The 18,604-nt window shown below is 38.9% G+C and overlaps 1 protein-coding gene across 2 annotated transcripts; it reads left to right on the forward strand.

Annotated features, from left to right (window-relative positions):
- The first annotated feature begins 1,654 nt into the window (after window positions 1-1,654).
- LOC126366152 (sodium channel protein Nach-like) lies at window positions 1,655-18,261 on the forward strand. 2 transcript variants are annotated; one of them, XM_050009097.1, is made up of 10 exons: window positions 1,655-1,916; window positions 11,003-11,203; window positions 12,017-12,208; window positions 12,648-12,749; window positions 13,488-13,626; window positions 14,300-14,493; window positions 15,081-15,214; window positions 15,481-15,595; window positions 16,350-16,456; window positions 17,873-18,261. In XM_050009097.1, exons 1-10 carry the CDS (start codon window positions 1,774-1,776, stop codon window positions 18,079-18,081), a joined length of 1,536 nt encoding a protein of 511 aa, XP_049865054.1. In that variant the 5' UTR covers window positions 1,655-1,773; the 3' UTR covers window positions 18,082-18,261. The 2 variants fall into 2 exon arrangements, with proteins under 2 accessions (XP_049865054.1, XP_049865055.1); XM_050009098.1 differs by lacking the exon at window positions 1,655-1,916 and adding an exon at window positions 10,134-10,241.
- Window positions 18,262-18,604: the final 343 nt, after the last annotated feature.

Raw genomic sequence — 18,604 nt, forward strand, 5'->3', positions numbered from 1 at the left:
AAATATTGTAAGTATATCTTATAATACCCTAAATAGTCACTTATATTATAATTACAAATTAAATATTAACTTAATTAGGAAAAAACCTCTTATTTCAGCAGATCTCCCCCATCCATCGCAGACAGTATGCTCCACTGTGGAGTGCACACTCCAAACTCCAAAATTCCTTTCACAGTTTTACTTTGGAAGAACCTGCATGGCTAACTAGCGCAAAGTGATAAAATTATCGATCAATTCAATAAATTTTGTCGAAATCAATAAGTTTGCTTTTTTCCCTAACACGCGTGTCACGTGATTTTGTTCGTATTTTGACAAAACGACATGACTTATTTGGATCCACATATTAGCGCCAATCGACAAAACAACATAATTATGTCGTCAAAATCGATAATATTATTGTGACAAATTTTTATAACGTTGTGCATGTCAGGCCTACTGGACTTGGCTTATGAAAAAAAAATGTGCTGTTACGTCACGTTATAACATTTTAAGGGTATTTATTTATTTATATAGACATTTGCAACATTACAGTATAAACCATTGCGTTACAAACAAGATTCTTATGGGCCTAAAACAAATTTACAATATTATAATTAAACAGATTTTTTCTTCCGGTTGAAAAGATCGGCCACAGTCTCTTCTATGAAAAACTGACATTTATCAAAACCTTAGGGTAACCATACACAACTACATAACATCACGACAATATAACCGGGTAGGGAGAGGTATATAGATATACATACATACATAACATACATAAACAGCCTATATACGTCCCACTGCTGGGCACAGGCCTCCCCTCAATCAACCGGAGGGGGTATGGAGCATACTCCACCACGCTGCTCCACTGCGGGTTGGTGGAGGTGTTTTTACGGCTAATAGCCGGGACCAACGGCTTAACGTGCCTTCCGAAGCACGGAATCATCTTACTTTTTCGGACAATCAGGTGATTCAAGCCTGAAAAGTCCTTACCAAACAAAGGACAGTCTCACAAAGTGATTTCGACAATGTCCCCATCGATATAGATATATACAGCCATTAAAGTAAACGCCAGCTGTGTTTAAGTTCCATGTAATAGGGGGCAAGTCTATAGAGCTTAGGTAACTAGACCTTGGAATAAACGCTAGCACGATGATAATAAATGGCCCTTGATCATCAATCCTTAAATATATCAATAGATAGACACATTGATAACACTAACCGACTGACTGGAAAATGACAAATAATAAATGGACGTTTTATTCATAAAAAGCAAATCCTATGAGTTGAACATTAATTTTGATTGCACCTACCGAGGAATTAATGGTGTGTCACTATCAATAAAAATGATAAGGTGCCTGCTGGCAGTTTACGTAGTAAAAACAATAGCAGTAGGTACACATTTTCATAAAAAATATATTGAAACGACGTTTATTTACAAATACTGAAAGTCAATAACCTAAATAAAGATTTTATCTGACGGCGCATCGCTAGCGCCATCTAGTTTAATTTTTTCATCTTTTATTTCCGCAACTAATTATGGTCAAGAGTGGAAACACTCTAGTGAAACGTCACTGTCAACGAGTGCGGTTCAGTTCGTGAGACGTTTTCTGTTGCGAACGGACGAAAAAACGGTTGACGACGACAGATCACTTTGTCCCGGTATTGTAATCCGATTTAATCACGCTTGATTTACCTAATTGTTAAGTAGTAGCTTCTGATTATGAATTATACAGTGATTATCGAGTGATCTACAGTTTTATTTTAAACAACCACGCCCGGGCGTTACTTTATATGGCCCAGTCTGAAAGGTCTCGGAAGTGCCTTTATATCTATCTACCTAGTTCATATGTCCCACAATATTGTTGCTCTAAATATCATACGAAATACGTAGGGAAACGAGCTTATGTAACGGGCCAAATACCGCGGGCATTGATGTAAGTACCTATACTATACCGCGAACATAATATTATGTTTCATAAAAAAATGTAGTTGTCTCTAAAGGGGTTAACCCCTTAAATGCCGGAACGCGGATCTCGACCAGACACAATGTAAAATCTATTGTGTCTGGTATCTCGGCATATGAGAGGTTAATAGGCCACATAGAAGCAATTATCTAAAAAGCAATATTGCAATTTTATATACAATGTATATCAATGCATATAAAAGTAAGTGTCCAATGCGCAAGAATTCTCAATTAGCAATATTGCTTTTTAGATCTTCTTCTATCGTGTGGGTTGTGAGGTGGATTACCAACCCCATCAACCCTGGTGTCAGGGTTACTATTGAGCCGCCAAAGGACCTTGACATGGCTCATGTAACGATTACTAACTTTACTTACATCAGTAAGTAGTAGTAACCGGGAACAACGGCTTAACATGCCTTCCGAAGCACGGATCATCTTTCTTGCTTTTTAGATTAATTGCTTTGATGCGGCTTTTTGAACCCGCCATTGAACCGCATCTACTGTTTCTCATTTCCCTATGCGTATTCTTTACTTGGAATAATATATCAGTGGAGTAGTCACGCATGGCCACTTGAATCACTTTACTTATCTAGCTCATTCATAAAACATGGTCGTGTAACGATGACATTAACCGAATTTTTGGTTGAGGAAAATGTTGTGGCTGTTTTGTATTCTTGCCGGCGATAGAGCTAAGAATACTTGACATTTACTATCTTTTCTCTTATATTATACTTCCCTTGTGCTTCACGATCTATGATGGTCTTATGGAGTAATGACTTGGTGGCCAGTCACAGTGCGATAATTTATCATATTACCTTCAGGGAGCTAAACACACACATCCAGCACAGGCCTTGTGCTTGCCAATGATTGTCGAATTTGTTTTCGATTTCATGTTTGGATCATAAATGATTAGGTATTACGTGCTCAGCGGTGAAGGAACACATCGTGAGGAAACCCACATTCCCGAGAAATGCATTTTCGGATGTATGTGACCTAAACTGTATTGGGCTGGTTTTCCCTTCGCGCGTCAGACAGGCAGTCGCTTCTATAAAAAACCGGACCTGTCAAATCTTCAGGTCACGTAGGTAATAATAACTATTTATTATAATACAATAAATAGTTAAAAGTAGCATGGAGAGTATTTGGAAAATGCTACACCGACAAGAGCGTGGCTCTTAAATTGATGATGAATAAATAGTTATTATAATATCACACATCAACAGCGTATATACGTACCACTGCTGGACACAGGCCTCCCCTCAACCGGAGGGGGTATGGAGCATGCTCCACTGCGGGTTGGTGGAGGTGTTTTTACGGCTAATAGCCGGGATCAACGGCTTAACGTGCCCTCCGAAGCACGGAATCATCTTACTTTTTCGGGCAATCAGGTGATTCAAGCCTGAAAAGTCCTTACCAAACAAAGGACAGTCTCACAAAGTGATTTCGACAATGTCCCCATCGGGAATCGAACCCGGACCTCCAGATCGTGAGCCAATCGTGATCGTGTTATTATAATATAATAAATAGTTATTATTCGATAGCGTATAATAACCCGTCTCATCAACTAAATGTATGCAGTTTGTAGCGTTTATACAACCTCCCGTTTAAGGCCCGATCTCCCTATCCATCCATAGGGAAGGCCCGTGCCCCAGCAGTGGGGACGTTAATGGGCTGATGATGATGATACAACCTCCATGTTGTACTAGTAAGGTAAGGCCCTAATGGCCCGTTATATTGAGAAAGGACACATACCTTAAAGCTGAACTTGTTCATGTTTTTTTAGCTCCCTGAAGGTCATCATTATATCCATTATGCCGATTTTCACAGGATCCGCTTACCTAACCTGAAGATTTGACAGGTCTGGTTTTTAACAGAAGCGACTGCCTGTCTGACATTACAACCCGCGAAGGGAAAACCCTACTGACAATCCAACAGGAGCTGGCCTTAGCCAAGTTGCAAGTGACAAATCGGATCAACATGTCACCTTATTAACTCACGCCTATTTCCCACCGGGGTAAGCAGAGACTATGGAATTCCATTTACTTCGATGCTGACACACTTCTCTTGCTTCCTTCACAGTTGAGTGATAGAGTGAGTTAAGTTGGTTTGGACACGTAGAGCGGATGAAGGATAATAGGATTACGAAAGCGAAGGTTGATGGAGGGCTGGCAAAGGAAGACCTAGAAGGACGTATATTAACCAAATTGGAGATATCCTTAGAGAACATTTAGTACCTTATATCAATCTCATACATTTTTATCAGTGTCGTTGTCGCTTTTTTTCCGGCCAAGTAGTTAATGCCATCTGCGGGAAATCTGCAATAAGTCACGTCAAAAGAAAAAAGTTGTCGCTTTTAGAAATCTTTTACCACTTGGCTAAGCTCACCACTCACATCGTCCAAATAGTCCAGCAATGCGGCTGTCAAAGCCGAGCCGTGAATAATTGACCTTCCCCCCGGTCACGACCGCGGCCGGTGACGTCACGGGATCACGAAGGCAAACACCCTGCTAGTGCCAACACACGGATTTCGTAAGTAGGCAATAGTGCTGCGGAGAAGAGAATGTACTCAGTGACAAATGATATATATATATACACCATACTAGTACCTACATCTCTTCGTCTTCTCATCGTCTTGTATCTCCTGTGTGTGCATCAAACTACTTAATGAAAATAAAACAAAATATGTTTATTTTACGTTATCGAATGTTAGTAGGCCCCTCGATTCTATTATTGTAAAAAATAAGGAATTGGACCTCACGGATACTGCTGTATTTTTGGGAATTACTTTGGACGCTAAGTTGCAATGGAGTCATCATATTGATAAGTTGTCCAAAAGGCTCAGCTCAGCAGCATTCGCGGTCAAAAAAATTCGTTTAATAACCGATGTAGAAACCGCGCGATTAGTTTATTTTGCCTACTTCCACAGTCTAATGTCGTACGGCATCTTGCTGTGGGGTCATGCTGCAGATATGAACAGCATTTTTGTTCTGCAAAAGCGAGCCATTCGGGCGATTTACAAATTGGGACCCAAGATGTCACTTAGAAATAAATTTAAAGAAATTAATATTTTAACTTTGGCATCACAATATATCTTTGAAAACTTAATATATGTAAAAAAACATATAGGATTATTTGCAAAAAATAGCGATCGGCACATTGTTAATACCAGGAACAAAAATAAACTTGCTTTACAAGTCAGTCGATTACATAAGATTACTAAATCTTTTAAGGGGCAATGTATACGTTTTTACAATAAGATTCCCATTGACATTCAGAATTTGCCTTTCAACTGTTTTAAGACAGTAGTTAAACAAAAACTTTACAAAAAAGGTTATTATAAAGTTAGTGATTATTTAGAAGATATGAATGCATGGGATTAACTGTCTGAGAACTGATATTAGGCAGCTAAATTACTCAATTGTATACCAATATTTTATGTTTTATGTTTATTTTTATTTTTTTAAAGAACGTCTAGGGCCCTGTGCCGAGGTTTTTCTTGCAGCTTCTTTTCCCCGGCTATACAGGTTGTGAGAAGCTGCAGTAGTTTTAGGCGGATGAGACGTTCGTTATGTAAAATTGACGATTCAAAGTGTAACTATGTTACCTACTGAATAAAGATATTTTGAATTTGAATTTGAATTTGAATATTTTAATCCTATGGGGAGCCGTGGCAACCCAGTCGGAAGAACGCTTGTCTCTCACTCTAAAGTCGCCGGTTCGAATACAAATCATTTTCGAATTTATTTTTGGATCTAAAATGTTTATCACGTACGAAGGAAAATATTGTGAGGAAATCCAAATTCCCAAATAACACGTTTCGGAAGTATAGCATATATTGGGTGGTTTTCCCTTCGCGGGTTGGAAATTCAGACGGACAGTCGCTTCTGCAAAAAATCGCACCTGTCAAATCTTCAGATTAGGTAAGAGGACCCTGCCAAAACGGGGTAAACGGGGTATAAGGAGGTGAGGAGGGGGGGTTCATGCCTAGTCACTTCGTATTAGGAAACGACATAACGTAAGCTCACGACTATATTCGCAAATGGGGTAGTCAGAGGTGCATTCATCGCATGGTGAACTGAGCATGGACTTAGATTTTTTTCGCGCTGATTAGACGAATACATAAACAGCCTATATACGTCCCACTGCACAGGGCACAGGCCTCCCCTCAATCAACCGGAGGAGGTATGGAGCATACTCCACCACGCTGCTCCAATGCGGGTTGGCGGAGGTGTTTTTACGGCTAATAGCCGGGACCAACGGCTTAACGTGCCCTCCGAAGCACGGAATCATCTTACTTTTATGGACAATCAGGTGATTCAAGCCTGAAAAGTCCTTACCAAACAAAGGACAGTCTCACAAAGTGATTTCGACAATGTCCCCATCGGGAATCGAACCCGGACCTCCAGATCGTGAGCCTAGCGCTCTAACCACTAGACCACGGAGGCTGTTACTAGACCACGGAGGCTGTTAGGTTAATAGTAGGGAATTGGTCTTCTTCTTCTCTCGTATAGATTGTGAGGTCAATGACCAACCTCATCAACCTTCAGAATTACTATAGGGCCGCAACTGTCCCCTGACGTGTCTCGTTGGCTGTAAGCTAATTACATAACCTTAAACTAATTACATAAATAACAGCTAAACAATATCTGCATCTGTAGTTCCGCTAAGTGTTTAATTGCGCATAATGCGATGACGTCACCGATGACTATCAATGGAGATTAGTGGTAATTACTGAATAGTTAAGTGGTGCTGAATAGCCTGATCATAGGTACACACTATACATACACAAACATTGTATAGGTCGATATGTGATAAGTAGCAGTGCATAGTTCCCAATTCGCAACCCAGGATAACTAATTAGTAACAAACAAACACACACTACATTCACGGTCGTACTCCTTAAAGAGGTGGGCAGGTACACCAATCGTTAGAACACAAACAGCAGCAAATCTTGGCAGGTATTAGAGTCATAAAACGAATATGATAAATCATACGACAGCCACAAGCAACTAAATTCTTTGATTTTGTGATTCCAATTCCTCGTTTTTTTTTTTTAATTTGCATACCTCGCGATCGCGATCGCTAACGGCCTCCGTGATCCAGTGGTTCGAGCGTTGGACTCACGATCCGAAGGTCCTGGGTTCAAATCCCGGTGGGGACACATCACGAAAACAACTTTATGATCCCTAGTTAGGTTATAGGACATTACAGGCTGATCACCTGATTGTCCGAAAGAAAGATGATTCATGCTTTGGAATCGGGATAGAGTATTGATCTATTCTCCAAATCTGAATACCACGTGTATTCAATGAACAAGCGCAACAAAGTAATCTGGAAACTCATCCCTCACTTCAATCCTCGCTGACCTTCCACTGTTTAATTATTGACACAGCATCGTGAGACAGACGGCATGCGAGCATCACACTGAGATTATCACTGCGATGTCGGCAGATGAGAGTGCCCCGCTATTGTGCCATAATGGCCCAAATAGAGATACAACACCCATAAACGTTTACGATCACACTCAAACTGAATCCTGATTAAACGATAAACTCGGTGCTGGAACGGGGGAGCGAGCGTTACCAGTACAACTGATACTTGCAAATACTTGCCGATAAGATTACAAGTACTGAGATTCCAAGCTGCTTATGATTCCGGAAATTCTACTTATGATTGTGGAAGTCTAAGTGATAGATGGATTAACTTATTACCTATAATGTATAATGTGGCGTATTCGTCAAGCAGTAATCCTGGTGAATCCTGGTTCATGTTCGGTATTCTCTAGATCGTAAGCAGTATGGATCTCTGTTAAAAATATATATTTGGTCTTTATATAATTACCTACATAAATCAGAAACCAATAGCATAACTTTAGATTTCAGACACTAAAAGCAACGAGGAACCGTTGCTTCTCCATAAAAGTTTATTTTTCTGCCATCTGTAAAGACGCTGCAACGAAATCCGCTGAAATATTTATCTTAAGGCGTTTTATTACCGACAGCAAGACGTATAGAAGACAAACGTGAAGTAATTCTCACACTTAGAACATTAGTAACGATTGGACCCTCCATAGATCTGCGAGAGCGGGACATTTCAGCAAATATTTAAACAAACCATCGCTCACCGCGCGTACATTTTCATAAGGCTCGCGAGGTCTCGCCTCACCCTACCCCTATCGAATCTAATATTTATTGGGGAGGCATTGTCGCCTCTATACGTATTTCTTTATTTTATTTCCCAAGCGAGCGGCATACACCCCCATTTCTCTTGATAAAACACGGTAATAATGCTATAGAATGTCTGTCTGTTTATGTTGTCGAGGCTTTTTTATCGTGCATGTAAATATTCGCTCTGGCTGGCTACATAGAGGCTGGGAATATTTCAGTCTGGAGTGCATTTCTGTGTTGTTTAAAATAAAGTAGGAGGACGGAAATGCCAGCGGACTATCGACGATACAACCAGATAGAATGTTTGATTTTTGACTGTCAACTAGAAGGAGCGAATGAAGCACGCATCCAAAAGTCACATTATCAGCCAGCATATCACATCTGACTTATTTGTCAAAAGTGTTGTCAGAACCCGTTCGTCTTTTATTAGGAGTCTAGAGGTAATAACGTCGATAGCTTAGTAGAGTGTTCAAAGTTTTATTTAAAATAGATCCAGTAGGTAATATAATATCCTCTGCCTGGCGCGAATTATATACAGGGCTTCGACTACAGCCATTCGACGTCTATCTACTGTAGATGCGAATACAGTTCGACTTCCGGGCGGTACAGTTGCTATGCCGCGGCGGCTGCCATCCAATAGACTTCAAAAACAACATTTTATGTATTTCAACACTCATGTGAATTGCTGTTGACTCGTATGTCCGAGTACCTATACCTATGTAGGTCCGTGAAGATAACAACAAGAAAGTACTGAATTCAAATTCTAATCACTGTAGAACATGGAAATTAGCATCCGCTTGTATTCAGAAATGCAATGATTACCGAGGGGCATTAAGAAAATGGAAGCACTGACTAATTTCAATCGTAATCGCATTAAAAGCTATTTCTAAATGTCCCGTTGTAACATCATTGTGCTTTAGGTATCTGGTGCGCAGCAATTAAGTTCCAATTCCTTCCAATTGCAAACCATTTTATCAGGCACTAACTCGATTAACTAGCATGTCAGTCAGCAATACATTTCCATTTACAAAGCTCTTGAAGCTTTCCTGCATATTAATGAAGGAAATATTAAGTGATAATAATTATTAAATGACTTGTGCATACTGCATAGGCATCTCTATTAAAAGTCGTTTAAAATTGTATAGAATATTATAATGAAGAACAGTCAATGTATTATGTGTCGAAGTTAGTAAAAGTTTTATATCAAAATAATTACTTAAAAGACACAAGCAGTTATCATAATCGAGCACTAGTAAGTGCAGTTATTCATAAATTCAGTAATATCTACAATTGCAAAATTAATTAATCGGTTACAATTTTACTAAAAGAACACAGTTAATGTTATGAATGTTATGAAAAATGAAACATTTAGACTTCCAATATTGAAAGGAACCACAAAGGTAGTTAAGGAGACAGAGAGAGACAGTCGGAGACACGATGTCGGAGATAATAAATAAATAAAATTGTAACCATTAGAATATCATAAAAAATAATACCTACTGCGCATAGAACGGCAACTCTCCGCCCCGCACCAATTCGTATCAGGAGCCGAACTAGATTTACCTCACCCCCTCCGAGTCCTACTTTAGTTAAACGGGCTTAAGCCGCTAATGAGTGAGTAGGAGCGCATGCTGTCTGTCTCGCTCGCTTTTACGACGATAGACGGTAAGAACGTTAATTCTATATGGAGGGTGCGGAGTATGCTGCAATGCAAAGTCAAACCACTTACCTATAGGGTTCATTTATCATCAACACTTCTATCGGAAATGATTCACTATAAGCCGAGGCAATAAAATTTTATTATTCTAAATCACTGAATATGATCGATGTTATCTCTTGACCTGCCATTTTGATTTATGTTAATTACATACACAGACATACGCGGACTGTGAAGTCTGGAACTAATGGTCTATTAGCTACGACAGTGGTGTGAGCTGGGTGAGTTCCCTCAGCGCTCCCCATTTTTCCGGCCAAGAAGTGATAGCCGTTCAATGCTTATGGCAAATGTGCTTATGTGATGACGAAAATTACAAAATACCGAAGTAGTGTGAAGTGAAGATGATATTCAAGCGCCTACTGAGGGAAGCGCAGTTCCACGGCTCCAATAGACTCACTGAACGCAAATACCGGTAATTAAAAACGTATTTTCAAGCAATCTTTACGTAGCGCATCTCGTCACAATACAGTGGGAACAGAAAGTAGTATTAATGAATATCTATTATACAAATATCTAACTCCTACAAAATTATTTATCAGTTCAAGAAAGTCTTACGAAGTTTTTCCGAAACGACAAAATAGAAGATCGATAGACTAGACTGATCTGTTAAGATACTACTACAACTTATTAAGTACTTGTTATTAAAAATAACCTACAATTTTTTTACATTATGAAGAATAAAATAACAGGTAAGTACTACGTAGAAAAACCAAATCGGATGTCTTCGTCAGGTTTTAAATTCCTGAACCTGAACTTCGTCGCGGTTGGCTACTGACCCAAACACTTCCATTAACCCACAGTGGAGCATCATGTATTATATTCTATATCCCCTAAGATTAAGCGAATACCCAGCTTATTTTTTGACGTGACTTATTGTAGATTTGCCGCAGATGGCATTAACTGCTTGGCCGGACAAATGGGGAGCGCTGAAGGCTCTCACCCGGTTGTACCCAGCACTGAGACGTATAATAATATATAAGCTGCTTATACTAAGTTTTTTTTTTACTAGCTTGGATTGTTCCACTCATAAGCAAAGGCTTTGCTTCTGAGCTTCCACTTCTTCCTGTCCTGAGCGATATCTTTCCATTTGCCATCGCTTCCTGGGTCTGCCTCTGCCTCCAGAAGGTGTCCACTCCGTCACAGTTTATGTTTTTAACTTATGTAATATTTCAGAGTATTCTGGGCAATGAGTCTCACGATTCTGATGTGGGCAGCAGCGAGCATAATCGCAGAGACGATCAGCCGGTTCTTCGACAACCCCTCGTACCTGACGCTCACGGATTCCGACCAGATCGCCATCAAGTTCCCCTCGGTCGACATCTGCCCCGAAGTCGAATACCCTGACTATAAGCTAAAGGAGTTTCTTGACACCCTGTAAGTACAAAAATGTGTGTTGTAAAAGGTCTCAAACGATCCATCATTAATTGGGTCGTGTAATAGGTTCAACATAAATTATGAAATTCTGATTATTAAATAAAGACAGATCTAAAACGAAAAAAAATATTTTCCTTTTTCTATTTAACTTATTTATGAAATTTAATCTAGAAAAAAGTAATAATAATTCCTTTCATACAAATTCCATAGTAATTTTATGTTTTGACGTTTAGTAAAAAGTAATTGATTTGACTATTTGGAAAGTAGCCTATTGTAAAAATCATTAATCTAGAGGAATTAGACTAGAGCGATTACTTAGGTTGTACTTTAACGTGTTCTTTGGATCATGACATCTGATAGGGTTTCTGATCGGGGTTAGGACATTCTTCTAATCTAACGTCGAGTTCAATGCGAAAAAGGATTTACTAACTCTATGACGTGTTATTTTTATTAGCTTTTTTCAAAAGTTCTTAAACATCTTTCGACATCATAGTTATCATCATGTACCTAATCCTATTTAGGTACGATAGAAAAGCTGAATTATTGAGGACAGAAGAGGCAAGCTGATTGGACACCTAATAACACGCGACGAATTTATTAAAAACATCATAGGAGGAAAGCTAGAAGGAAAGAGAGGAAGGGGAAGACCAAGAAGAGCTTACATGGAACAGATTAAAGAAAAGGTTAACGTCGTATCTTATCAAGGAATTGGCCTTTGATAGACTAGAATGGAAAAGGCTACACCGACAAGAACGTGGCTCTTAAATTGACGATGATGAGAAAAGCTGAATACTCTTATGTTATTTCTTTCAGGAAAATACCACCTTCAATGAACAAGTCACACATCAGGTCGGTGTTGCGGCAGCTGGCCGCTTTCTACTCCCCGGATAAGATATACAGTTTGGACGACTTGTTCATGCTCGAGGCCTTGCTTAAGTACAACACGATGGACGTAGGCACCGCCTCGCGACGACTCACTGTCTCCTGCGAGGAGGCACTTATCAGGTGAAATTTTAACTATTTCTAAAATCTTAATACCTCTTAGCCATGACCATGATGAGCCATATCAGGGGCCTATGGTGGCTCAATAATAACCCTGACACCAGGGTTGATGAGGTTGGTGATCCACCTCACAACCCACACGATAGAAGAAGTTAAATGCCTGTTAGCAATACCGGCGTGCTTTGAAATTGTGCCATAACTTTTATTTTATTATAGTGGTGAATTTGTCAATTGAATCACGCAATTTTTGCATGGTTTCCTATCGTACTTATTGGCTTTATTGACCATTCGATTCAAGCGACAAAAATGATTGCCAACTATTTCGTTCGTGCCTTTATACCAAGCTTTTTAAATATTTAATTGAAATTACACGTATAGGCGCTTTAAATAGTTTTACTATCGAAATTATAAAACAGTAATGTTAAAATTTCTAATTTCTAAGGTGCCGTTGGAGGGGTGAAATGATGAATTGCTCAGAATTATTCACGATGGAGCTGACGGCGTATGGATACTGCTGCGTTTTCAATGGAAGATCGCTTATTCAGTGCGTATCAATCAACTACATCTCATCATTATAATATTTAAAAGTTTCGGCAAACAAATACATCGATGCATGGTTTTTCGAAGTACAGTTCCGACTTCATTACAAAAATATGTATACACCTATTTGTCTAATATTAGATGGAGTATACATATGCGTCATTATACTATACTTATGTACTTACATACATGACAGTCCTATTATCCGTCGGGGTAAGCAGAGACTATGGAATTACATAGACTTATATCCTGATTTACTTTTTTTGCTTCCACCACGTTTCTCAGTCGTTTTATACACATGCATATTAAAAAATTTTTGATTGCATCCCCAATTTAGTCAATGTCCTACATCATAGGTAAGTAATTGTAAATGGTCGGCAGCGATTGGGCGGAAATAATAAAGAAATAAAAAATCGAAGCAAATGGAATTCTATAGTCTCTGCTTACCCCGGTGGGAAATAGGCGTGAGTTTATGTATGTATGTATGTAATAAAGAAATACTAAACAAATATCACTTTTACTAAATTAATACAATGGAAAATACATAAAAACGACAATAATAAAAATAACTTAAAAGAAACGACCGCAAAAATTAAAAAGATAAAAGACAATCAAACCATATCGAAGAATTAAACATAGAATTTCTTATAAACTAAGGAGATTGTATATAATTTATAAAAAGTATAAAATCCATATAAAAACGTTCGTGAGTCGTTTACAATAATGATTATACTAATTCTAGAGAAATGCAGAAGTACGGCATCCACAATATGAAGGCTCCTCCGACGTTCTACACGAGCTACACGAGTCACACTACTGGGCTGATGGTGGCAGTCAACTCCAGCCAGCAGCAAGCTGATGTGGACCTTACATACACCTGGGTATGTAGAAAAACTTAGAAGAGTTACGTCCCGACTTGGCAAGAGCTAACCTCCTTGGAAAAGTCTGTGTTAGATCTTTAGAAGCGACACATATCGCGAGCTTTCGCTATCTTACGGAGGGGTTCGTGTTGCTCTTTGGCTTGTAGACGTATATTTATCTGTGTATAATCATAAACTGCCTATATACGTCCCACTGCTGGACACAGGCCTCCCCTCAATCAACCGGAGGGGGGTATGGAGCATACTCCACCACGCTGCTCCACTGCGGGTTGGTGGAGGTGTTTTTACGGCTAATAGCCGGGACCAACGGCTTAACGTGCCCTCCGAAGCACGGAATCATCTTACTTTTTCGGACAATCAGGTGATTCAAGCCTGAAAAGTCCTTACCAAACAAAGGACAGTCTCACAAAGTGATTTCGACCATGTCCCCATCGGGAATCGAACCCGGACCTCCAGATCGTGAGCCTAACGCTCTAACCACTAGACCACGGAGGCTGTTATTTATCTGTGTATCACACTCTAATTCAAAAAAGAAAAAACCCGATTGCACACTAAAAAGAGGAAAATAATCCTCTTAATTATATTGTTTAAACAATGTAAAACGCACTTTTGGCAGTAGGGTAAAAAGAGCTCCAAAAGCAGTTTAATGTTGAAATACCAATAAACTCCGCAGGTAGCGCTGGTGAACGCGCAGACGTACGTGGAGGCCGGGGTGAACGGCACGCCCATCTCGGCGGGCATGGAGCACTGGGTCGGGCACGGCTCCAAGAGCATGCTCATCAACGAGGACGCGCGCAGCCTCAGTCAGCACCTGCTCGGCTGCCGCATGTCCACGGAGAAGCTCAAATACTTCCCGTATTACAGCAAGTAATTATAGAATCATAGTGTGATATGATAAGGCAGCATTGTGTGTGAAAGAAGATGCAGTGAACAGAATTGATGTGTTTAGATGGTTTGAACATGTAAGTAAATAAAATTAGTAAAAGACGGTAGTGTCGGAAAAGGAAGGAGTAGACCGCGATCAAATGCAGTATGTTTTAAAGAAAGATCAGAGTACTTTAATTTGGTGAACGTTTATATAGGAAGGAGCAAAAGTGGTGTGTCAGGAAATTATAACGACACATGAATGTTATCCTGCAGCTATGGGAGGACTTAGTTTTGATTGACCTGTATTTGATTTAGTCCTATTAATTATTATTTTATAATATTCTAACAATTAATTCATCAATCAACAGATATCTCTATCCCTCTCATCAAAGGATCTATTCTAGGACGAACTGCCTGGTAGAATGCGAGATCGCGCGCATGATTAGCTGCAGCCAGTGCATCTTGTTGACACATTCTCGTCTATCGAAGACCCGATACTGCAGCTCCAGGAATCCATCCTGTGTCAAGTATGCTGCAGGTGTTTTAACCTTGTATGTATATTCCTCATCAATAAGCATTCATTCTAGGAAGTACTGCCTGGTGGAATGCGAGATCGCGCGGACTATCAGCCGATGCCAGTGCGTCCGGCTGACGCATCCTCGTCCTCCCATGATCCGGCACTGCACCGCCAGAGATCTGTCCTGCGTCAAATATGCTGCAGGTGTTGTGTTCTTGTATGTTATATAAACGTCATAATGTACAGATCCCATCAAGTGCCCTTCAATCCTCTTTGGATGGGATCTTTTATTTTTTGGTAATAGGTTCCTTTTTTTGCCACATGTGAAATCAAACCATTTCATTTTTTTTTATTTGTAACACCAATCCTGTTACCAGGGTCGAAGGGATCGGTCATTGAGCTCACAACCCACAAGAAACCTGGATTATTTTTTTTAATATCTAGTTTAATTTGATGGTTGATTGTTTCAGTGCCATTCGACAACGACCAGTGCAACTGTCCTCCCACATGTGACACAGACATCGACAATTTTGGAGTACAGAACTATCCGCTGATGGAGGGCTCCTACTCAATGGACAAATTCTAGTTAGTCTGGAAATGTATCCACAGAAAAACATTTTTTTTTAAATCTAAGGTTTCCACACACAACATTGTAAATCATATCCTAGTAAACGCGATAAACATATCAAAATGAAAGGAACAGATAAGCTATCCACATTTTACCATCTTTGTATTATAGACACCAAGATCAAGATGAGCGCATGTTAATCACTTATAAAAAAAAATATATATACATAGTATAAGTTGATAATAATCTACATAACTTATGTTGACGTTATTTATTTGGTATTTTATTTATAAACAATCCATCTCAGCTTTAAACCCAGTAGTTGGTAAAACCCTGATCTGTATAAATTCGTAGTCGTTACATAAGCCATGTCATGCCATGTCTTGGCGGCTCTATAATAACCCTGACACCAGGGATCAACCCTGGTGTCAGACTCGGTAATCCCCCTCATAACATCACCGATTTATATAATTTCAAAAGAAGTTTAAAACAGTACCAAATTGACAAAAGTTTTTATACTCTGCAGGAGTTTTTTAATGATTAGTACTTTTCTTTTACTTTTATGTTTAAATTATGTATACTTGCTCTCATTTATTATGTTTAAGCCTAAAAAATACGCTGTAACTCTCCTTTAAATTGCTGTGCCCAATCCGGGTCCATATTTGTTACTCACCTTATATTATCAACCTCCTACCATGTGGAACGCAATAAATGATATGAAGAAGAAAAATATACAAAAGGCACTAATTAATTCCCACTATCCTCCCGCAGTGAAGGGCTGGACTTCTCAAAGGTGAGCATCGTCCGTGCACACGTCCTGCACCGCAACACCGTGCGGTACATCCGCCGCTCCTACTTCACCTCCTATGATCTCTTCTGTAAGTCAACATTTGCTGAAGGATCTCATTATGATGCAGTGAAAGCCTGGACTTTTTTTCCTATATCGGCCGCTCTCCTCACCTCCTGTCATCGGGATTCTCTTAAAATGCATAAATGGTTTTGTCATAATTTTAATTATCATAATCCTTTTTGCATAACGTTTTTAAGCATAATAGTACTTTCCCATAATAACATCTAAGAATACTGGTTTGTTAGGTATAACTTATTTTTGGACTAATATTTGTTGGTATAAATTTGATTCGCATATAAATAGGTATCCATAATTCTTTTTTAGAATAATAGTGTTTTGTCATAATTTTTACAAGGCATAACAGTAGGTTAGGGTGCGGCGGGGGTGGCCTTTGGGCCACCCCTACGTCGCCAGCATGTTTATCTTACACACAAAAAGTATACTGAATGATGACCAACAGCATGAAATAGAGTCAAAAAATATAAAAAGTCACAATCATGAACCAAATGCAGCCTAGGAAAAAATAAGTTTCGGAAATGTTCAAAGTTGTGCCAAAGCTTTTCTCATTCGGAGTATAGTTTTTATGCTTATAATAATTATGCTTATATATCATTATTGCCATTAATTATTATGCTTGTAGTAGTTATGAGTTTCAAATTTATGCTTAAAAAGTTATGACAAATTAATACTATGCGTAACTAATAATAGGACAAGTAACATTATGCCATGGTAAATTATTACATAAACTTTTATGCGTTAAAATAGAGAACCCCTGTCATCTCTTCTGCAAGTAAACATTTGTATTTCTATGTCAATGCAACACTATCCAGCCCATGACTTCTCGAAGGTCCTCCTCCTTGCGCACAAGTTTCACCGCGACGTCGCGCACTACACTTCACCTCTTTCAATCTCTTCTAATGTCTACTTTCACATTATTCTTTTAATGTTATTCACACGTCTCAATGGAAATGTCCCAATGTTGCAGTATGCTTTCTAATAAGTGATTGAATACTATCACAATGCGGATAATAAACTACAATCTTAAGGTCCAAAATCGCGAATTAATGAAATACCTATTTATAGAAAAAGTGATTCAAACCACCACCATGTTGTAAAACGTTTTATTAACTTCATATAACTTTCATGACATCTTGAGCAGCTGTGTTTTTTCTGTCTCGGGTAAGGGCTCTCAGCCTTACCCATTTGTCCGGCCAGGTAGTTAATACTATTTGCGGCAATTCTACAATAAGTCACGTCAAGAACCAATGAAAACCTTTAATCTTATCTCTGTATTGAGTGCCTTGAAAGCAACCTAAAAACCTATTTACCACCTGCTAGATACAATCTGAATTCTACTACAATCTACAATATTTTAGTATGTTAATAAAAATAAAAATTCCTGGTACCAAGACTTTTAACGTTTACATCAACAATATATTTGCAGCTCAGCTAGGGGGGGTGTTCAATCTGTTCTTCGGCTGCAGCATCCTAACACTCCTCGAGCTACTGCAGCTGGCGTGGTACGGAGTCAGGTACTGCATTGACAGGAAGAAGAAGATACGCTTCCCTTCTCTGCAGCCCATCAAGAAGAAGAAGAATAACGGCATAAAGAAGATACTCAATAAGGGACAGGTTTTTAAGGTCAAGAAATAGTGACTTGTTTAAGTTCATGATCGTTAATTTAAGAGCGCTTTTGTCCGTGTAGATTTCTCCATAAGAATGGATCGATAAGAATCGTTTAAAGGCTAATTATTTTGACTTTCTTATAAGACACGACGTTCGCCTTCTCTCAAGTTACATTAGAATTGAATAGTATTTGTGGAATGGAAATAACGTATTGTAAGTATATGTATAATATTCATTTAATCATGTAGTTGTATAACTGTATGTAAAAACCCAAATATAATGATAATTAGTGCCCAAAACCCAAATATAAGTTGAATATGCATAATGGCCTGCCGTTTATTTATTATTCATAACAATATACATTGTGTTTGAAAATAACAATCGTTTATTAAGGTAGTCAAACAACACATAATATACAGGGTGTTAGTGACATCGTAACGAAAACTTTGAGTGATGATTCAGACTATGTTTTTAAGTAGATATCAAATGGAATTATACTCGCTCCTTGTTCGAGAGGTTTTTAACAGTGTAGTCTACGTCTTATGCTCCA

Source organism: Pectinophora gossypiella, chromosome 4 (genome assembly GCF_024362695.1).
Source record: "Pectinophora gossypiella chromosome 4, ilPecGoss1.1, whole genome shotgun sequence".
Taxonomy (NCBI): Eukaryota; Metazoa; Arthropoda; class Insecta; order Lepidoptera; family Gelechiidae; genus Pectinophora; species Pectinophora gossypiella.